Genomic DNA, 19,937 nt, shown 5'->3' with positions numbered 1-19,937 from the left:
TTCTGCAAGAAAATTATGTTTTTCGAAATATCGGGAGAATGATACTGTAGAATTAATTAAGATTTTAAGATTAAGATAATTAAGAATTAATACTCATATTTTGATGAAGCCAGTGAGTTCATCCGCTTTGGCCAAGTGGAAAAATCTTGAGTGTCTTGGTGCAAAAACTACTATAACTTTTTGGTAACTAGAATGAATTCATTTTTTTTTGGGATGATGCTCTAATCGTTTTTTTTTGACAATTTTGTGCTCTTTGTAAAATCTTGTAGCAGTCGACGTTTTTGCGTAGAAAAATTTGGTTGATTGCAGGCACCAAATAAACAGTTCTGATAGCTCTTGTCCCAAAACACTTAATATCAAGAAGTCACCACTTTTTTAAAGTGGATGAACGCGGTTTTTGAGTTTCACATAAGAACAAATTTACAGCAAGTTTCATTAAAATCCTTCGTATCATCCCGATATTTAAAACCCCGTTAAAGCGTTTTCAAATTGAATTCTCGCAGCAATGATGAGTTTCACCGCAAAACTGCTCAACTTCACTCGATAACATTTCACAACATCAGTTTTCATTGCTTTCAAGAATTTCTGAAATTTATATTGAAGCTGGATCTTACAGGAAGATTACGATTGAAACGTTGATAAAACCCGTGACCGCCTTTCAACAATCTCTTACTTGAATCGAAATTCTTTCGGAGGTTTAAAATCACAGAAAATATGTGCCATTGAAAAATCAACTGCTTGTGTTTCCATATGGAAATTTTTAAGAATCTCCACAATGCAAGAGCAACTGCACAACTCTTTGCACATTTGCCCTTGTTATACATTTCACATAAATAATCGCAGATCAGGCCTACCTTCACTATGTGGATATAATGAAAATGGCAAAAATAGAGAGATAGATTAAGTAAGGCGGCTACTAAACATATTGACAATACCTAGACCTGCTTACCTTTGTCGTTCAGCCAGATGGCGATTTTAAAGTATGCCTCGTCCATCAACCAAATTACCACAGCTAGCATAACCTTCGGGATATATCCCAGCCAAAGAGGAAACCCTCGATTAGCCAAAAATGCATCCCACCAATCCTGCAAAATATCGAGTAAAATTGTCCGGACAATTGGTAAGCCAAAGTGCGCTCCCACCTGAATTTGTAACGAAACAATCATGACAAGAAACACCGTGAGGAGGGAGACGATGATTACTGGCACGGAAACGCAATAACGGAAAATGTGCCTCCTCCATACCGGATGGTAAGGTTCGAGCCTCCCTGTTACAGGACTGGGCCTTAGTGGACCCTGATGACAAATAATAACATGCCGCGGTAGCTGTACAACGACATGTTAAAAGGCACTACATGAAATTGCTACTATAAAAAGCTGAAAATAAATTAGATGTTGCCCCTAAGGGGCTGTAAACGAAGTGCACCTAGAAGCCATTTTCAGTTTCTAATTTTGAGTTATACGCCGCGTAATTGAGCAACTTGGAATCGAGTGAAACGCTTCTATGCTCAAAAATGTTATGTAAAAAGCCAAATGGAACTGCTAAAAAATATAGTGTTGGCACTAGTATGCTCGTGTCTCCTATTTTTCCCAATCTTTCCCAAAAACTTAACCTGGACTCTTGATTTTTGTGCTCATTCGTGGTCAGCAGGCAGGCAAATCTCAAAATTGAATGCACAAAAAAGGAACAGCCTTGAATGCACAAAACAATAATCATTTGCATCATTTATACAGGCAGATTGAAACGAATTTTTACAAGCTTTAGAAGGTGATTCATTATTTTCAGATAGAAAGTTTTACGATTGAGGGTTCTCAATGTTTCTAGTTTTTTCAAAGTTTCTACTTCTATGGACTGAAAAAAAATTCTGGTCTATCAGTGGTGCTCGTACTGACCTGATGTTAAATATGTTTGAAGAAAAAAATTATGCGCTGCGGATTCATCAAAAAAATAATTTTGCTGTTTCATTACTTGTTCAATTCTAAACGAAAAAGCTCTCTTGAATGTTTTTGTACAAACCGTTCGATTTGTCGGTTGTGGTTCTCCTACCACAAACACATTAGACTTTAATTGATGGCGAAGTTAAGGCGAGCCCTTCGGGTACGACACTGTAGGAAAACAACAACCGATAAATCGCACAGTTTGGAAGGATTTTTGCCCGAAAAGGTCGGCAAAATACTGATTTTTAAGCAAAAAAACCTTTCAAACTGTTCAAACTTCATCGGTTGTTGTTCTTCTACCAGTTTCGCGCTCGAAGAGCTCGGCACAACTTTGGCACCGGTTAAAGCCTAATGTCTTTGTCTAATGTTGTGCGTAGTCCTTCGGGCACGACACTAGTAGGAGAACAACGGACTAATCGAACGATTTGGAAGATTTTTTTAGTAAAAAATCAGTGTCGTGTCCGAATAGCTCAGTAAAGTACTGATTTTTATACAAAACAACTTCTAAAGCGCCTTGTTTCTAGTTTGAGAGTTCAGCACAACTTTGGCTCCAGTTAAAGTCTAATGTTTTTGTTGTGCCGAGCCCTTCGGGCACGACACTGGTAAGAAAACAGCAACCGACTAGTCGGACAGTTTCGGACGTTTTTTTGCAAAAAAAAATCAGTGTTGTGCCCGAAAAGCTCGGCAAGATACTGATTTGTATGCAAGAAACATTTCAAACTGTCCAATTTGCCGATTGTTGTTTCCCTACCAGTGTCGTGCCCGATGGGCTCGGCACAAACGCAATAAACTTTAATCAATGTCAAACTTGTGCCGAGCCCTTCGGGAACGACCCTGGTAGGAAAACAACAACCGACAAGTCGGACAGTTCGTGATGTTTTTTGCAAAAAAAAATCAGTTTTGTTTTTTGTCTTTTTTTGTCTCTCAAAAATCTTCTAAACTGTTCGATTTGTCGGCTGTTGTTCTCCTACCAGTGTCGTGCTCGGAGAGCTCGGCACAACTTTGGCACCGGTTAAAGTCTAACGTCTTTGTTGTTCTGATATCTTCAGGTCCGACACTGCTGGTAAGACAAAAAACCTTCTAAAGCGCCTTATTTGTAGTTTGAGAATTCGGCACAACTTTGGCTCCAGTTAGAGTAATGTCTTTGTTGAAAATGGTAGGAAAACAATAACCGACAAATCGCTCAGTTTGTGAGGTTTTTAGCAGAAAAAATCAGTTTCGTACCGGAAAGCTCCACAAAATACTGATTTTTATGCAAAAAGCCTTCCAAACTGTCCGATTTGTCGTTTGATGTTCTCCTACCAGTGTCGTGTCCAAAGGGCTCGGCACAACAAATACATCAGTGTCGTGCCCGAAGGRCTCGCTACAAAAAAACGCAATAAATAAATTTAATCAATGCCAAGGTTGTGCCGAGCCTTCGGTTACGACACTGGCAGGAAAACAACCACCAACAAATCAGAAAAAAAGTGTCGTGCCCGAAAAGCTTGGCAACGTACTGATTTTTACGCAAAAATCGTTCCAAACTGTCCGATTTGTCGGTTATTGTTCTCCTATCGGTGTCGTACCCGAAGGGATCTTCACAACTTTGACACCAGTTAAAATTTAGTGTCTTTGTTGTGCCGAGCCCTTCGAGTACGACACTGATCGCAAGACMAAAAAACCTTCTAACCGGTCTTGTTTCTAGTTTAAGAGTTCGGCATCACTTTGGCTCCAGTAAAAGTTCAATGTATTTGTTGTGTCGAGCCCTTCGGGCACGGCACTGGCAGAAGAACCGCAACCGACAAACCACACAATTTTTTTCCAAAAATATTGAATATTAGGTATATCGGTACGCGCTCCACTAGTGGACCAAAGAAATGTTTCATGCCATAGAAACTTGTTCACTCGATAGTTCCKGACTTCTTCAGTTTTATTAAAACAGTCCAGGCGGTTTACAATTTCTTAATATTTTTGTCTGTTTTTTTAATAAAACTTTAGCGCCCCGAAGCTTCTTAACGATACCCTCAAAAATCTTCATTTATTAGCTCTTTTCGCCTACTAAACGGGCTCATCTCTGTCAAACATATTACCATCTGAAGCAACTAAGCGCTCAGTATGAACAAGTGGAATGCAAATAATGAGTAAAAGGCTTAAATGCTCACTCTAAACAACGGTCTCGGCTCCGCTAGTAGATCGTCCCTTTGATCTAACGTGCCCCATCTAAAGGCCAGCTCTGCGGAATATCTTTTCCAGGCTTGAAGATACGTTGTCACCCAAACCACGTTGAATATTGAAAATACCACATAACCAACGTCTTGGATAGTCTGATGTTTACTTGTACAAGTCAACTAAGGAACGATTTTTGATGATATTTAATAAACTGGGCATGATTGGATGATGGGCATACCCAAAATATGAATCCCACTACAGCAGGAATGCTCAACGCTGTAGTATAATGTCCCAGCCATGCGAAGTACATTCCAATTTTAACTCCAAAGTATTCGGTAATTTCATCTGGAAGACAATTTCAATTTCTGCAGCTCTGGTGCATCTTCCAAAAAAAATGCCTTACCAAGAGGTTGTTTAGCGAAAATGTCTTGAACCCAAGTCTGCTGTAGCCGCTCAAGCGCGGGCGGCTCATGAATTGGAAAAACCTGCGATATTACCCCACTAGTCAAAAACTTTGGCACTAAAAATGAAATAATCTGTTTGTTGAATTGCGTTAAAATGAACCCTTTGCGCCCATACCTATCGGCTGACCTTCCAGCAATGTAACGCTTGGAATAACGCGCAGTTCCTCTTTCTTCGCTCTGACACTCTCAAGCACTCTCAAAACGAGCCACTGTCTTTCTTCAGTGGTAAAAAAATGCTCTGCAGACTCGGACCCTTCATAAAAATCCTGCTCTTGGACGAAGAACTCCTTCAAACCCCCACCTTTTGATGGCTTAAGAGCTTTCGACAGATGATATTCTTCTGCTGCGTGGAGCAGCCTTTAGTATAAACAGATAATTATTTAAATACTTCCGAGTCTCGATCATTTAAGTTTTTTGCTCCAACCTTTGATTGTATCATAATAATATAAAATCAGAAACTATCCCAACTAAACCGAGGTATTGAAATGATATTTTCTGAGTTGTTGTTAACACTTCTGGAAAGTTCCGCTAAGGAGTCACTCGTCCTCCGTCTATGATAAAGAAGAAAATCATTTACTTACACTTGATTCGATGCGGTTACATAAAAAGCACTGCTCTGGGTAGAAGCATGGTATCGAACATGGATGGTCAAGCCAGTAGATTGTTTCAACTTGGGTAGAAGCCATAGAAGGAACTGATCGTCTGTCCCAGGTGGGAAACAGACAACCAAGTCGCAATTAGGGGTTGAGACGCGTTTCAGCCAAAGTCGTTTCGGCGCCAGGAAATGACCGGCGCAAGGAATTTTTTTCTTCAGTAGCTCGGAAGCTGCAATAAATACTTGTGGTAACATTGAGTTTCAACGACTTAAATAGGGTGTTTTCAAACGAGGTCGCAATGTTTTGACTGCATATAAATCTCTATTTCTTATTTCTTTCTTAGAGAGATTTCTTAACATAACAGCACGAACTGAATATCAGACAAGTAGAGGTAGAGGAGCCAATAGTACATTTAAGAAAAGGAGAATCTTCAGCTTTCGACTATATAACAGGAGAACTTTTGCAGAATCTAGATCAACGCGATACTAAAATCTTAACTGATCTAGATAGTATCTAGAACGTTGAATTAGAGAACAGATTCTTCAATATTCCAATGGTCAACTGTTTCTTAAATTAGGTACCTAAAGGCCTTTGACTGGGTCAGCTGAAAAATACTATGGAAGCTTTCTCGCGAGGTCTGGCTAAATAATAAAACCTTTATTATTTGACCAAAACAATGTGCTCAAATTAAGACTTCGAGGCGTTTGTTAGAGATGCATTCTGTCTCCAGATATCTTTAGCATCTCATGGAGAAGACATAATGAGAAAAGGAAAACGTTAAGGAATCTCAACGGAGGGCAAAATATTGCAAACTTGATATATGCAGACGATACAACGTTGATAGCAGCATTAGAGGACAGTCGAATGCATTTCTTCTTCTAAATGCACAGAAAACCTACTTGGGTTAGTTTGGGTTAGTAAATGTAGTAGTAAAATATGGTCAAGTGAGAGCGACACTCGAAGAAGAATAGGAATACGAATGATTAAAATTGCAATTGCAATGAGAAGATGGACTATTAAACCAGCGGACAGATGAAAAATTGCGTCTTAAGTAAATTTATCACCAGTATAGATTTTCTTTCATTAGTCTTACATCCTGAGGTTGTTTGGATGATGGAGACGAAAATGCGATAGTAATCTGAAAGATTGATAGTTTTGGCAACCGTAGTTGGAGTTTCATAAGAGAGAACGACTAGAGAGATTCTACAATTAGAAAGAAGACAGAAAGTTCATAAGAGGTACAGGGTGTCAAAGTTGTTTTGCAGCTTTTTCTCCACATCTCCTCGTAATTATCAGATATTCATCTCAAATTTGTACTTATTAATGAGTGCATCCTTAGCTATGTCAGAATTCGTTTCACTTTTTTGTATTTTATCCCTAAGCATTGAATTTCTTCTGCTTTTTGTATTGTGTTTATATCTATCATCGCTTTCGAGTTACTTTCATAATGATGCGACCTGAGATTGGAAAATAATAGAAAAAATGTTATTAAAAAATTAATTAGATGCAAAATTGTAGATGAGCAGCCTTAAAAATGCTAATAAATCGAAAGACAATTCATAAGAAAAATAGCCTGATTAGTTTGTTGTAAATTAAATAAAAGAACGATTTTAAAGGTGTATATTTTGTTTACTGATAGAGTAAACAAGAGTATTTATTTCGACAAATATTTGAATTCTAAACGCCGATATAAAGTAGAATTTTATTTATTAATTTGAAAGTTTGCTTTTTGAAAATAATTTATTTCCAAATTAATACAAACAATAGATTTAACTTGTAGCCGAACCTTAACTACGACTTATGACTCTTAGACCGTACATTTTAAGAGTGAATATCCAGAGACTATCGGAAACTCGATTCTTATGACTTCTGACCAAACATCTTATGACTGAATGCTCGTTTCTGCTGTGGCTTCTTCGATAGTTAAACCATCCTGATCATAGCAGAGACGATACGACGTCTAATTAAAAAAAAAAAATGTTTGTGCTACTTTCTGAGAGTATTTACCGGCTTTTAGTCCATCGTGAAAATAATTCCTTCCTTGCTGTGCGGCGCAATCACCTCTGAAGATGCAAGTTACTAATGCTTGCGAAACGTTAGGAAAAAACTCCTTTCCAGGACTTATCACGCTCAATGTCAAGCTACTTAGCACTCTATTCTGAGGCGAATTTTTTTAATCGGCACAAAAACAGTCTGAACTTGTTAATAAATTACCATTTTTTTTATTGTAATCAGTGCGCATTGCATATCTATTCTATATGCCGCTGTTCAGTTTAATAGTGGATGTATTATTCAGTAAGGAGTGAAATATGTAGAAAATAATTAGTTACAACTACTGTATATACAGCCTTTGCCTTGATAGTAGTCTTTAGTCGATAATCGAAGGTCTTAATTAACGGGAAGATTTAAAGGAGGCGTTTTATAGATTTTTTAATATTCAGTGGAGATCATAAGCGGTAAGTTACATGTAATTACCTTGACCAAGGGTTTCTTTAGCACATTTTACCAATTTTCTCCGGCGAATCGTGCCCATAGTTTCTATTAATTCGCTTGAATCTGCATTTTCCTGATTGAGCTCCGACATTTTTCACCGTCACCACCACGGTTTTCCTACTGCGTGGCAGAAGGTTCCTTAATTAAACCCGAGTTAAATCGTAATTTTTTAATACATTCACGGACCCTTTCACTTTCCCCTATTCAGCCATTTTACCCTGGTGGCGTTTGTCAAAATCAGCTGCTACGGGCAAAAACTACCCTTAAATATATTATGTATAAGGTGGATGCGCTAATGGCTCATTTACGATTGTTACAAATCGTTCCCAATATGTTCTTTTACATTAATTAGTAGGGTGAATGGCCTACTGTTAATGTGTGTTTGTTTAATGTAATTGTTCAATAATTTGACTTAATTAGAGCCAATCATTTTTGTAACACCGTATTTGTCTAGCCATTTTAATGAAAATTCTTTCGAGACTTCCATATGTGCTCCTACATATTGTAAGAGGACTAAACTCAATATTATGGCAGAAACACATAAAATGTGGCACTTACTTAAGCAGTTGAAATCGATTTTTTATATTTATATTTTGAATTAAGCGCGAAAACGCTCGTTGGTGTCATGGCGCCCCCTTTGTGACGTCAAGCCCTCGTACAGTTTACACTGTCTATGCTCAAAGCGGGAAGTTCACAAAATATACATTTTAAGTCTTAAAAATGACTTCGAAATTTTACAAGTGCTGTGCGGTTCCTCTGTGCAAAAACACATCAGTAACAACACCTAATAAATTGTTTGTTTACGTTCCAAGCAAGAAAATAGTGAGAGACAAATGGCTCAGGATGGCAAGACGAAACCCAGCAGATCTAAGCAGTAATACGAGACTTTATTTTTGTGAAGACCACTTTGATGTAAGTATTTGCTTTAGATTTATCGGTGCGTAATTGAGAATTCATTTTTGAGTTTAAATATCAATTATATTAACATTATATAAATAATTAGCCGAGGTTATGTTTGTTTTGGTTTTTATCATTTCCTATAGTGACGTTAAACGTATCTTTTGAATCCCTCCGATTTTTGTTTTCTCTTGTCTTACCTTAAAGCGCACTTTAAAAGTAATTGTATCGTTTGAGTCCCTCTGAATTTTTAGTTTTTTCTTGTTGTTATTACTTTAAATTAAGCAGTTTCAGCGAAAAAAACCCTCACAAAGTTTGAGAAAAATCAGCATTTTCCGGCTAACTTTTGCGAAAAAACACAATTGTTATGCATCTTAGCGACAATTTTGCATGTGGAGTTAAGATTGGTTGATACATAACACACGATTTAGCAGTAAATAGCATCGGACAATCTGATTTTCGTGCATAAATAAGTGGTTTTGGGAAAGCGAATTTCAAAAGTTTGTTTGTTTTTTCGCTGAAACTGCCAATTTAATGTGTTTTTTAAGGTCAAACATAAAAATGCAAAAAATTCGGAGGCACTCAAACGACATGATCACCTCCCTAGACTATTTATTCTCCTTTCAGCTGCCTAATGATATGCAAAACTATATGCAGTATCATTTGATGGGCTCAGTATCACAAGTGCGAATGAATCCAGGGTGTATTCCCAAAAAATTTGCATGCCAACCAGATAGAAAGATACGAATACGTAAGAAGCGAAAAATGTTAGCTTTTGAAGAATGTGAAAAGCAATTAAAATAAACTATTATGGTTGCAGGTCATTTTGATGTTCAACAAATTGTACCCGGATTTTCAGGTAGATATTTTTCCAATATTTATGTAATTTTAAGCTTTACCAGGGTTCAATACAACAAGAAAGATATGTAGGTTATTAGCAAAACGATGGCAAAAGTAAGTAATATATTTCGATGTTTGTGACTTCATAAAACATGGTGTTATTTAAATATTTGGTTAAAATTTCAACTTATATATTTATTAATAATATATCATAATTTAACTGTAGTACACTTTAAATTTTTTTGCGTTAAGGACTAGCTCAACTGCAGTTTCTCCCATTTGAATTAAATAAAAACCAGCTTTTTTCGAATATTCAAAAATTATTTAAGTACATAAATGCAAAGCTTTGGAAAACCAGATTGCGACAAAACATTTTTATTACAGAATGCTTGATATTAAAGTAAAACAAAAAAAACCTAACAGTGTATTATAAAGTACAAATATATCACTGAATAGTGCTGATTCAGTCTTCTTAGAAGCGCTATACATATTTACACCCGTTAAAGTAATAAGGCAACTAGGAAATGTTACTGTAACGTATTAATAAATATCTCCAAAATACCCAATCCTGGGTTAACCCTCGTTAGACTTAAGCTAGTTTTAGTTATGTCGTCCTACTCGCTGTTAAATCGAACAATGTTTCATCCTCCTCATCATCTGATAGAGGTAAAGGTTCCATTTCAATGTCACTTCTATGGGTCTTAATTCCATATCTTCTGATTATAATTTTGGATTTATCCAACTTTTTTCTCCTGAAATCAGTCGATTATTATTATTATTATAAATTATCTGAATTATTCGAAATTAATATGCGAAGCTTGATAGGCATATTCTATCTATTAGAAAAATTACACAAGCAGCGCTCTGAGTAAGTATTATTTGTTCTGTTTGTTAACAGCAAAATAAGAATATGAATCTCGTTATTACATAAGGTATGTGTTAGTGTGCACAATGGAAAAAAGGTGTTCCTTGATATTTGATAGATTGTGTAATAATGGCAACTTACTTATATGTTTTAATGCCGACATATAGCAAAAATAAGCAGCTAATTCCTACAACAACTAAAATTCCACGTGTAATTGCGCCTGATTCCACTTCGTTTACCTCCTCTAAGGCCGGATCGATTTGACCAACGCTTTTAGTATTGGGGTTGCTGGTATGATTTATACTTGTAGGACTAATGTCTGTTGGTGAACCCTTGCCAGGGCTTGTTACTTGTTGCGGTGGCAATTTAACGTCCAGATTTCGATCGGCAGGGCCTTTGATACTCATTACAACAGGTTGCTGGTTGTTCTGTTTCTGATCAAGCTGTTGTTGAGGTATAACGTCACTTCTGTTATTTGCCTTATACTCTGGCCTAATAGTATCGGCCTTTTGGCAATAAACAGTAAATAGTAGTATGAAAATTGCAAGGAAATGCATGTTGGTAGTGGCAAATACGTTTGTGCATTACCTTGACGATTAACTCGACTTATTTGACTTGATTTGCCTCCAATTTTTTTGCTTTAGGGGAAATTAAAAGTTATTTTTTTATACATTTGTTGATATTCGAGTTGGAAAATAAAATTTTAAACAACGTCAACAAACACTAACCATTAACCTACACGAACCTAACAAAATAGACATTTCAATGTCGGTTGTCAAATCTGGGTTTCTATCGGGCAAAGAATATAATCGGACAGAAGGGAAGCTGTGGCGATCTCACCGGTTTGTATGTTAAATATGCATTGATAAAACTTAAAAAAATCAGAAGCAGTTTGAGTGAGTCGCAATGTGTACGTTTGTTTTGTCTTAATATTTATTTAAATATAATAATTCAATTGAATACAGCGAAAGAACTCGAAAAAAAATAGAAAAGTTTATAAAAACATCTACCCAAATGCGTCGTTTCATACTGCACTTATACATGATTGTTATTTTTTTAAATAGTTAATTAAGTAATAAGTAGTAAAGAGCTAAAATTTATAAATATTAAAATTTAACTCCCTATAGAACAGTTATTACTGAGTTTTCGAAAAAGTGTTATATGAACTATAAAAACTTGGAAGTACTCAAACGACATGTTTACCAAATACTATATTTGAATTTACTGACACAGAATATTCCCTCGATGGGAGGATGTTCTGTGGCTTACTATCAACTATCGTTAGGATATAAACGCGCTCTTTGACTTTGACGTTTCCAATTAAGATAACCCCCATAAAAAAGTGTACATATAAATAAATACAAATATAAAAATTGAGTTTTTTTGTTAAATGGAAATGGGCAGATCTAAAAACAATTATTCAACGCGTGGTAGAGAAAGGAGTTCACGCAATTATCGTGGTGGGCGAAGCAGAGGGTTGGTAAATCTTTAGCTAACAATTTAGAAAAAATGTATGGTTTATACAATTAACAAACGCCGAATATGCTTCAGATATCGGCCTAGAGGAAGACCCGCGTTCCGAAGACATCACAATGATATCGGAAGACGTTTTCGTTGGGAACGATCTCAATCACCGGTTGAAGGAAGTGAGGAGTTTATGGATCGCAAAATTCGAAATACTAGTGCCATAATTATGAGGCATTTATTTGATGGAAATGACAATTGCCCCGTTAGTACAAATATAATAGATAGTACTGAAGACAGAACCCAAATCGACACAGTTGACAAAAACATCAAAAGCTCTGGAAGAGCAAATAGTGCTAAACCGCCAACCAAAACCAATAAGACCAGCAATGCGAATTTAACGGCTGAACAAATTTATGAAAAAATAATGAATCATATCACGAATCTTAATGATGGAAGAAAGAAAAACTTTATATATACTAATAGCAGTAGCGGCTTGAACCAGGCAGTCACAGATATTCAAAAACAAAACAGACTTGAAATATCCAGAATCTTAAGGGATATGAGTTCATTAACTGATAGGAAGGATCCTGAATATCACGATACTTCCATTGTTCCAGACATTGGCATTAAAATCGAAGAATTGCCTGAAAATGTAATTGAAGAACTGAAACGATGTCTCAATGTTGATTTACTGAGTTTGAATGAAGGTAAATTAATACGATTTGCTTCATGGTGACAAATTTCATTTAGGCGAACTTGCGTCCGACCACAAAATACCATCTCAGTTCAGTTCAGTGTCAGCGTTTATTGGGTTTAAACGAATTTGTTGTTGTATGTGTGTTTAACCTTCTCTGATAATCCGATTGTTAAAAACTTGAAAATGCCAATCCAGCCCAAGCTCTACGGTCCTTTGAACATTTAAGTTTTACTTCTTAGAAAGCAAAAGTTGGTTTAGGTAGAAGCTGTTTAAATTGCTATTGAAGATTGAAAAGAGTGATTTTTAGGTCATTGGAAAATAATTTCTCGTGAAGTTTCGAACATCGTTTCACTCAGAGGTTTTCCCGGTCGAAAGTTCACCGTGAACCAGCCTAACTTTACTAACTATGAAATTAATTTAGTCATTTCTTCAACACCTTCACTTTTATTTTGTACTTTTATTTTTGTATCAGACTAGCAAATGTTTAAGGCGTACGCAATAATAATTTTTGACAGGAAGAATATAAAAGCTATATAGCTTGAATTACTAAATACACTAAAATAATAGTTTATTTTCGCTATACAAAAACTTTGATAAATGACAAAATCTTCATAACATATTAGTATACGACTCACATTTCACCTATAAACCAATACTTATTACGATTTTTGTTTCCAACTCCACTCCATGGAGGTTTAGATATCAGCTCCAATTTCAAACCTATTTCCAGCTGAAATTTTCTTTACTCTAAACAGTTTTATTTTTCATATTTTAATAAAAATCTCCAAACACTCAACGGACTATTTGCTAGTTTCCAAATGAACACTAGATTAAGCCGTTGATAGGACGATTTCTAAGAATTGGCGGTCTCAAATATACCGATTAATTGCGGGCTCGTTTTAAAAAGGGAAGATCAGTTCCAACCGAGACAAGTTTTCAATCCAATTAGACCGGCAAAATTAACCACAGTTATCGTGCTTAGAAGCAAAACCGCACTTAAAGGAGATTCTAAAGGTTCAGCAATAGTAATCCTGATGGGTTTCCCGTAGATTTGATTTGGAAACAACCTGTTTCGATTATATTTAAACCTTGGCTAACAACAATTTATCTAGTTTAACCGCTACATTGAAAATCCCAAAAAATACAATCGAAAGAGTAATTAGATAATAAATAAATGCAAATAAAATACAAATACATACAAACAATGACCAGGAGATGGCAAACAATTTTGTACCATCCAAAAGATTCATTTAGAAGCTACAATAATTTGTAGGCTAGATCTTGTCCAAATACATGCTTCCGTATTCTTCATTCATATTTTTCTACTTAGTTAATTTTTTGCTATTAATTATTGTCTTCTCTGCATTTTAGCAATAGAAGAACCAACAGCAAGCAGCCCTAGTTGCCCGATTAGACCTTTATTAGATGTAACATCGAGCTCTATTGACAATGCACCGTTCAACGTTTCTGCGGAACCTAATGCAGGTGTCGATTCCATCGAAATTAAACGGGAATGCTTGGATGAGGCAGACGATAATATTGTTTTAAATCGTCAGTGTGATGTTGAGACTCATTGTCCCGACCAAAGTTTACAAAGTCAGACAGGTGATCTGATGAATAACAGATGTAGTTCAGAAAATCGTAATTTTGAACTAGACATAAAGGTCGAGGAAGGATATGATCTTGCGGATTCTCCGTTGGACATTAAAGATGAGGCTCAATTAAACGATGATTCTCCTATGTGGATGTCGAATAGTTTGGACACCACCGTTGAGTTTGCAAACCAAGTAACCGATGGGATTGTGAACAATCTGAATAACCGCGAGGAAGAGGAGGCTGACAATACCAATTCACCTGCAGTTGTCTCTACAGGAATAGTCAGTGATAATGGGGAATCTGATTATATACTGCAAAACCTTGAAAATACGATTTTCCAAAATCTGGCATCAGACAGAAAGAGCAAATGTACAGATATTGAGAAAGTGATAATAAAAATGGAATTGATTGATGGCTGCATGCAACATCTAACTACATACAGGAGGTATCTGATGCAAACAGTATTATCGCTGAGTAAGCGGAACTATTCCACTCCACATAATCACTGCGAGGCATCGCAAATGCATAACCTTAGCTCGCCTAGTACTACTCCTACTTCCACACCTCCAACTGCTACTAAAACAGCAAGCTTAATTGACTCTGACCAACGAATTATAAAGAGGCGGAAAACAACAGTTGATGAACAAATTTGCGACATTTCTTTGGACACGGATAGTGAAGCTGAAGCGAAGTTAGAAAAGCATACTGAGTCCCCTATACACTTACGTTTGGAGCATAAAATATTATGCATTGAGGTAGGTTATTTATTTGCGGAGACAAATTCGTGTTTTAGTAGGCATGATTTAAGTGAAACAATTCAGTTTCAAGTTTATTTGTTTGTTCAAGTGCAATGTTCATCAGCACCGATATTAATTGCCCACTCTTGCATGATTTTATTCGGGGCTTTATATGGGATCTAATTTTTTTTAAACCTCTCCTTATTCATGTTTAATTATTTATTTTCTTAACAGTGTTACAAAAAATAATAAAACAAACTATTGTTCAGATATTGACTACTGATAAGTCTTTTCAAATTTCCTCAGTTCCATTAAAAAAGGATGATTTTAAATATCGTGTACGAAAGGAAGGATGTATTAAAGGAAACTCATGAGATGCAACGAACGACCGTGAAAGCCTAGCATCGTTTAAATTTGATATCTGCATATTTTTGTGAGCGTCTTAACTCGTTAGTCAATTTCTGATGTCTCGCGACTTTTCAAAAACTGGTGCAGGCGAGTACTTTTTAAGCTTATCGTATCAACACATGGGTGTACGTCTTTGTAAATGTTTCTTTCGTTTAAAATCTACTGGATTTTGAGGTTTTACTTTTTTTATGTTGCATAACCCTTTATGAATGTCCAGTGATAATCCCATGGAGTATTTACATATATAAAAAAGTGTACAACTCTATAGACAAATTGATATGATTTGTTTTTACTTTCAGAAAGTGGACGAAAACTATCTGTTGCTGGCTACAGATGCAGGAAATATTGTTTACGTAACTTTGCACGATAGTTGTTTGAAATATACATTAGATGTAACCCAGACGCCCATAACCAGTATGCAATTCGTCAAGAGTTTAAACGACTTTATTTACATGTACGTGGGCTGTTTGGATACAGTTCTACGGATTTGCGATTTCCGAGGACGGAAAATACTACAAGGCATCCCAATTTGCGATGAAATTATGTGCATGGATTACATGTGGGACTATCTGTTTATGGGCTGTAGGAACGGTTCTTTGATTCGATTCTCATCTAAAGTAAGCGTTAGTCCATGTATATTTGAACAATTTAGTTAAAAGAAAATCCCAGAAATTTAGAGTCGAGTTTGAAGAGAAAAACACGGGTAGTGATATTTTGGTGGTGAAAGCTGCCCAAGAAGGACCTCGCCGCATTTTACTAGTTGGACATCGAAATGCCCCGATTTATGTGCGAGATGCCATGTCCGGATTGTGTCTCAGGAATTTCAGCAACGAAGCGATCGTTCCAACCGTTTATTCCATAATAATAAAAGGAAGTAGTCTATATTGTGGTACTGCCAAAGACAATATCCTAGTTTTTTCGTTCCACGTAAGTCATTTTTTCAAATAAATGTTGGCATCGTTTGGGGACACGCACTGTTGTTTTAGGAAGGTAAATTGATCAATAGCATTATTGCGGACAGAGCGAAAGGGATAAGCTGCATGAAAATTAAGTACAACCGTCTTTATGTGGGCTGTTATAACGGATCAATTTACATCTACGATTTGGATGGCATTAAGCTCATTACGAAACTATACGGTCCTGGGGGAAGCATTCAATGTATGGCGGTTTTAGACACACAGGTTAGTTGGAAAACTTTTTCAAACACTGAAGGGGAATAGTTTTCTCTGTTCCGTTAAGGGCGTATTGCTCGAAGGGAAAACATTTCCACTAGGGCCGTGTAACCGGTCTACTAAGCAGTCTTTTATCATTAAAAGAACTACTCATTCTTCTCATGTAGAATAATTTTCAAAACTAGTTTCTTAACAATGCTTAAGCAAAGCACTAGACATTTTTAAAACACATTTATTTTAAACCAAATTTCATGAATATAATCAGTACATTTTTAAAAATAGTTTTTTTTATTAAAATTTGAAAAAATGTTGGAAATATTAATTTTCTTAGACAGATTTTTGATTATTGTCTTTCGTTTTCAGATAGTTGTTGGCACGCTTTCCGGAAAATTTGCCTCACTGAGTTGGCACAGCAAGACACCTTAGTTATTTCCAACAGACGTTTTCAAATTTGCTTTTAAGGTAGGTTATTTACTAAATTTTAAGGAAAATGATTGCCATTCTAATATTTTATGTCTATTATTTGGTATTTGTTTTGACTAATTGTATAGTAAGTTTGGTGAATGTAATGCTTATTTCGGCAGTTGTCAACAACTAGAAGAAAATTCATTAAGGGAAACTAGAATTAGTGATCGATTTTATTACTTATTAAGGTACATTCCGAAGAATAATTCACGTTTGTATTTAACTTTTTGATTGGTTACTGTAGTAATTAAGCTATTGTTAGTAATAAAAAATAAATGGCCAGTGTTTCCACTCACTATAATACACTCGTAACAGTAACGTTTATATTCACATCATATAATTTCAACATCATTTTAAAATTACCTCTATTAATATTGTTTTTGGAATATTAATTAAGCTAATAATTCTGTTAATCGATTAGCTTAGACAGGGCATTTTACAAACGACTGCTGATCTGTTGGAAACTTCCCGGTTTGCCTCTCACTAGGCGGCTTTTTATTTTCCATACATCCTGAAAAACATTCAATTGGACTTTATGACATCCAATGATTTGTGCCATCCAGTGCCCGTAAAACTGTACTTATACCGATTTGAACTTACGATAAAGTTTGTTGATGTAAGTCCTAATTTTTGAGCTGTTGCCTCTAATTCAACAGCCAATTGCTCTTGGCTGGTTCCTCTCACGTCGATAAACTCACAATTGCTGTCCGCATAGTGGCAAGATATGGCCTTTCTAAACCCCTAAAAATATTTAATGTAATTGTCTAGGAACTTACTTTTGGATTTTACTTTACTTGTGTTCGGTTCGGTCCTGACCCGTGTAGGATATGCGGATGGAAAAACACCGTATCCCCTTTTTCCATTATTACGAATGTTTTTTTCAGATGATCAAATCCTTGCACTCCCAAGTACATAGGCTTTCGAAATCCCTTGAAACACGCTTTATTGAGTAGTACGTTTTTTTTGCATTAGTTTAATACTAGATATTCACCTCTGGGTATGTATGTTCATACATGGGCCCTTTATGGGAGCCTGAAATTACATAAAGGCATCCATTTGACTCATCTACGCGTTCTAGTGCGGTCCAAGAAGCCACTATTTTGTTGGGTGGACGAAATGGAAAATAGAATATGTCCTGAAATAATTCAATTGTATATTCGCTGTTAAATGGTTTATAAATTTCAAAAGTACATGTTCAGATTAATTGTTTACCTGGTGCAAGGGATGTAGGGAAGAACTAGCTTTGGCATTTGGCGGTTTGTTTATGAACATTGAGTGTGCAACTGTAATATTCGGTCCAATTATTTCCTCAACCACGTTGACGACATTTACATCGGATGCGTATGACCAAAATACAGGATCAAAAGCAAAGTCTTGCAACTGAAAATATCATTTTGCTTTTTAGTCACTTAAATACCTGTTTTTTCTTTTCGCTCAACCGATTATTAATTGTTCGTTCATTGCTTGTTGGTCGGAAAATAACTACCTTGTAGAGAATAAATACAAGAGTTCATTTATCAAGAATCAATCACATATAATAATATGACTATTGAGAATAATATTAAAATATTTAAATATTTATTTGCTCTTGATGTTTCTAAAAAAACTCATTGTTTTCTTGTTATACTTATGTTCTAATCAACTGTTTTGCCCACACTTAACAAAACACTAGTTATCTTACTTTGATGGGACGCGGGTGCGATTACCTATCAGTCTGCTTACCTTATCAATTAAGTGTTCGCCTTTAGCATTTGAATGTTTCAACGATGGATCTTTCATGACCATAAAAACTTGGTGATCTGTCGAACCCTTGCAAATATCTATGAATCGTTTCCTGGTTCAAGAAAACAATATTATCAATTTGAGTAAAATACCTACACATTAATAATCCTAAATAAAAAACCAATATTTTAATTAAATATGAAATATATTTACATGCAATTATCCAGAACTTCAGGATCAACGTTGTTTCTAACGACGATATATCCATTGTCTTCGTAAAATTGTTTCTGTTCGGGAGTCAAACTGCGTCTGTAAACAATTTTAAGTGTTGTAAAAATCCCTTTTGTACATTTTATTTAATTTTCGTTTTATTTGTTGTTAATAACTGTTTTATAAAAATATCTCTTGGGTGGTTGATTGGATATATTTCCTTATTATTCCTTACTCGGAAATGCGCCTATTTCCCTCTGCATGGTTTGTGGGGTGGGTGTTTTCAAAATTATTTGTATTAAAACGTTCTGTAATCATCTTATTGATCGGTGTTTTAAAGTACGATAAATATATTTTCCTTTTCAAACGAATGTAAAAAACTAATTGGTAAAATTATAAAAATCGTTTAAAGTACCCTAATTATTTTCTAAATTATAATTGAAATATAGTTTTTTTACTTTGACCTGTTTGCTCTTGCTCTCTAATTTATCTGGATTAATAGCGCTAATTAAAACGCTTGACAACTTTAAAGCAAATTACTCAGTTTTCTTAATACGCTATTTAACTATACTTAAATACAGTCTTCCAATTGGAGATTAAATTACAATTTAAAGGTATCATGTCAGTTGTATATGTTTTTCATACTTGAGACACAATTGTGGTAGCAAAAATTTTAAATCACCTTATGGATATAATTTAACGAATAACAAAAAACGATTAAATGTGGATTTATCTACAGGCAAATCTTTGTAGATGTTACTAAGCGGATTTTTTGTCATTGAAGCCGAACAGATAACATTTTTTAAAAACCTACATGCGCTTTGAGGCATGTGCGTTGCTTCTTGAAGTAAACGCATTTATATCTTAAAATAAATTACTATAACCTTGTATCTATAAGATATGCTTGGATTTAAATTATTTGCGTAAATTATATTCATGATTGTAATTTTTGCAATTTTCTTCTAAAATCATCTCAAGGCAGACCGCGGAAAAGAACTATTAAACTCATTGAAGTACATACATATTATGAAACCCATTACACAGAAGTTATCATATTGTTAATTGTACTTAAAAACTTACTTGATGTACGCCATTATTGTATTTTTAAACGCTGTTCGGTGCTATTTACTGCATACGGCGCCAATACTTCGCGTTCTCTCTACTTACTACTGATGCATGTTGCTATCTGTGAAAGTCCAAACCATTCAGTTTGTTTTTGAATA

The 19,937-nt window shown here is 35.4% G+C and overlaps 4 protein-coding genes across 8 annotated transcripts in view; 1 reads left to right on the top strand and 3 right to left on the bottom strand.

Annotated features, from left to right (window-relative positions):
* LOC109533963 (anoctamin-8) overlaps positions 1 to 8,129 on the bottom strand; it is a 16,227-nt gene extending 8,098 nt beyond the window's left edge. For 3 of the 4 annotated variants that reach the window (XR_007281769.1, XM_019899489.2, XM_019899490.2), the window contains exons 1-8: positions 7,621 to 8,129; positions 5,131 to 5,374; positions 4,665 to 4,906; positions 4,489 to 4,605; positions 4,324 to 4,430; positions 4,079 to 4,264; positions 1,143 to 1,325; positions 950 to 1,085 (exon numbers count right to left, since the gene is read on the bottom strand). Coding sequence is in view for 3 of the 4 variants with exons in the window: in XM_019899489.2 (XP_019755048.2) it covers positions 950 to 1,085; positions 1,143 to 1,325; positions 4,079 to 4,264; positions 4,324 to 4,430; positions 4,489 to 4,605; positions 4,665 to 4,906; positions 5,131 to 5,374; positions 7,621 to 7,729 (1,324 nt within the window). In the remaining variant the exon portion in view is untranslated. The remainder of the gene's footprint in view (positions 1 to 949; positions 1,086 to 1,142; positions 1,326 to 4,078; positions 4,265 to 4,323; positions 4,431 to 4,488; positions 4,606 to 4,664; positions 4,907 to 5,130; positions 5,375 to 7,620) is intronic. The other variant, XM_019899491.2, reaches the window with a different exon arrangement.
* LOC109533966 overlaps positions 1 to 17,094 on the top strand; it is an 18,810-nt gene extending 1,716 nt beyond the window's left edge. Inside the window, exons 2-9 of the mRNA XM_019899494.2 lie at positions 8,451 to 8,550; positions 9,163 to 9,286; positions 9,356 to 9,394; positions 13,776 to 14,755; positions 15,445 to 15,762; positions 15,815 to 16,072; positions 16,132 to 16,326; positions 16,681 to 17,094. Of these exons, the coding sequence (XP_019755053.1) occupies positions 8,482 to 8,550; positions 9,163 to 9,286; positions 9,356 to 9,394; positions 13,776 to 14,755; positions 15,445 to 15,762; positions 15,815 to 16,072; positions 16,132 to 16,326; positions 16,681 to 16,743 (2,046 nt within the window). The 5' untranslated portion in view covers positions 8,451 to 8,481 and the 3' untranslated portion in view covers positions 16,744 to 17,094. The remainder of the gene's footprint in view (positions 1 to 8,450; positions 8,551 to 9,162; positions 9,287 to 9,355; positions 9,395 to 13,775; positions 14,756 to 15,444; positions 15,763 to 15,814; positions 16,073 to 16,131; positions 16,327 to 16,680) is intronic.
* On the bottom strand, positions 9,484 to 11,004 carry LOC109533968. Of its 2 annotated transcripts, XM_048667525.1 has the most exons (3): positions 10,829 to 11,004; positions 10,382 to 10,746; positions 9,484 to 10,127 (listed from the first exon to the last, which is right to left on the bottom strand). In XM_048667525.1, exons 2-3 carry the CDS (start codon positions 10,645 to 10,647, stop codon positions 9,980 to 9,982), a joined length of 414 nt encoding a protein of 137 aa, XP_048523482.1. In that variant the 5' UTR covers positions 10,648 to 10,746; positions 10,829 to 11,004; the 3' UTR covers positions 9,484 to 9,979. The 2 variants fall into 2 exon arrangements, with proteins under 2 accessions (XP_048523482.1, XP_019755056.1); XM_019899497.2 differs by having other exon boundaries at positions 10,382 to 11,004.
* On the bottom strand, positions 17,092 to 19,937 carry LOC109533967 (phytanoyl-CoA dioxygenase, peroxisomal). The gene is made up of 8 exons (XM_019899495.2): positions 19,795 to 19,937; positions 18,718 to 18,813; positions 18,505 to 18,616; positions 17,995 to 18,162; positions 17,774 to 17,917; positions 17,577 to 17,711; positions 17,383 to 17,523; positions 17,092 to 17,293 (listed from the first exon to the last, which is right to left on the bottom strand). Exons 1-8 carry the CDS (start codon positions 19,806 to 19,808, stop codon positions 17,219 to 17,221), a joined length of 885 nt encoding a protein of 294 aa, XP_019755054.2. The 5' UTR covers positions 19,809 to 19,937; the 3' UTR covers positions 17,092 to 17,218.

Source organism: Dendroctonus ponderosae, unplaced genomic scaffold (genome assembly GCF_020466585.1).
Source record: "Dendroctonus ponderosae isolate FM_Combo_2020 unplaced genomic scaffold, Dpon_F_20191213v2 Dpon_F_20191213_6, whole genome shotgun sequence".
NCBI classification, from domain to species: Eukaryota; Metazoa; Arthropoda; class Insecta; order Coleoptera; family Curculionidae; genus Dendroctonus; species Dendroctonus ponderosae.
The sequence above is the reverse complement of the archived record's forward strand: the minus strand, read 5'-3'. Positions and strand labels throughout refer to the sequence as shown.

What these genes read in the sequence shown, in the direction of transcription:
- LOC109533968 (XM_019899497.2), bottom strand. Translation starts at nt 10,797, where the DNA reads ATGCATTTCCTTGCAATTTTCATACTACTATTTACTGTTTATTGCCAA. An exon ending in GTCGGCATTAAAACATATAA is followed by an intron (nt 10,128 to 10,381) that starts GTAAGTTGCCAT and finishes GACTGATTTCAG; the next exon opens with GAGAAAAAAGTTGGATAAAT.
- LOC109533967 (XM_019899495.2), bottom strand. An exon ending in GCGAACACTTAATTGATAAG is followed by an intron (nt 18,163 to 18,504) that starts GTAAGCAGACTG and finishes TGATATTTTCAG; the next exon opens with TTGCAAGACTTTGCTTTTGA. An exon ending in ATGAACATACATACCCAGAG is followed by an intron (nt 17,712 to 17,773) that starts GTGAATATCTAG and finishes GCGTGTTTCAAG; the next exon opens with GGATTTCGAAAGCCTATGTA.